General features: G+C 37.5%; 1 protein-coding gene across 1 annotated transcript in view; it reads right to left on the bottom strand.

The window, feature by feature from the left end:
- LOC103772113 (solute carrier family 2, facilitated glucose transporter member 11-like) overlaps window positions 1-1,120 on the bottom strand; it is a 9,137-nt gene extending 8,017 nt beyond the window's left edge. The window contains exons 1-2 of the mRNA XM_008939430.1: window positions 1,069-1,120; window positions 39-137 (exon numbers count right to left, since the gene is read on the bottom strand). Coding sequence (XP_008937678.1) covers window positions 39-137; window positions 1,069-1,092 — 123 coding nt within the window. The 5' untranslated portion in view covers window positions 1,093-1,120. The remainder of the gene's footprint in view (window positions 1-38; window positions 138-1,068) is intronic.

The following is a 1,120-nucleotide window of genomic DNA, read 5'->3' as shown; positions in this document are numbered from 1 at the left end:
AGCGGTTACAGATGCGATTTTGTGAAGGCTTTGCTTACCAGAGAAGTATAATTCATCACAGACATTTGAAAACCAGATAGGTGTGTTCCACCAATTCCTAGCACCACAATCATCAGCAATAGCTTCCGGTATTGAACCTGCCAAAGATGATGACATATATCCTAAATTCCTGATACCAGCATGGCGTTCAGACCATGAAATATTTTAAGAGATCTTGTATCTTCACATTTCTATAACAAAGAACCCTTTAAAATGCAAAAATCTATTTTGAATTTTTCAATAACCAAACAAAATTGCTGGGAAATTGTTAAGATGTGAATTTGCACATTCCTTTCTGTTCCTCTCCTGGTTATTAGCAGCCTGAGAAGATGCAGTCTCTAATTTTGTTAGTTCTGCTAGTCACAGATAAAAAAATAATCATAGAAGCCTTGGTCAGGTTGTTTGCATTTGCTTTTGTACTCGTAAGAAGCTACATCTTTTTTGAATCACTTTTTCCTTCAGCTTTGTCTCCTCAGAGAGTTTTTTCACCAGTTTCCAGAGATAAATCATGTCCTCTTAAAACTTTTTTTTTTTTTTAAACATTTCACTGCATTTTTACAGTCCCTGATTAAATGGCTCCTCTTTGAACTGCTGTATTTCCATGATGTACACTGGATTTTAGAGCATTCTTCTCAAGCACTTATGTTTTCAGGCATTTAGTCAGGTGACACTCTAAACAAGTATCCTCAAGTAACCTTGAGAGTGTAAGGCAGGAGAGTGGGAGTTTTCTTCTGATTTGTCTTTTTCATTGTTACTGTTTTCTCTATCTTCCTCAAAATGCTTCTTTTTTTTTTTTTTTTCCCCTGGTTTCCCAGGTCCCTTTTCAGCCTCTCACTCCTTTGTATTTCTACTATATTTTGTGGAGATGCCATGTAGTCAGTCTTATTGCTGAACTGGGGTTGTTCTAAGCATGTTCTCCATTGCTCATTTTTGTTACAGGAAAGATGGTTTGATTCCCTTTGCTGTAATCTTTAAAGATCATGCTGCTGTTAGTGACTAGGGCTAGAAGACAAGAAGTTGGATACTCACCAGGTCTGAGAGGAAACCAGCCATTTCCCCTGGAAAACCTGTGTGCTCTGAG

The sequence above is a fragment of the Merops nubicus genome, unplaced genomic scaffold (genome assembly GCF_000691845.1).
Source record: "Merops nubicus isolate BGI_N331 unplaced genomic scaffold, ASM69184v1 scaffold45724, whole genome shotgun sequence".
Taxonomy (NCBI): Eukaryota; Metazoa; Chordata; class Aves; order Coraciiformes; family Meropidae; genus Merops; species Merops nubicus.
This window is presented reverse-complemented; position numbering and strand designations above follow the sequence as displayed.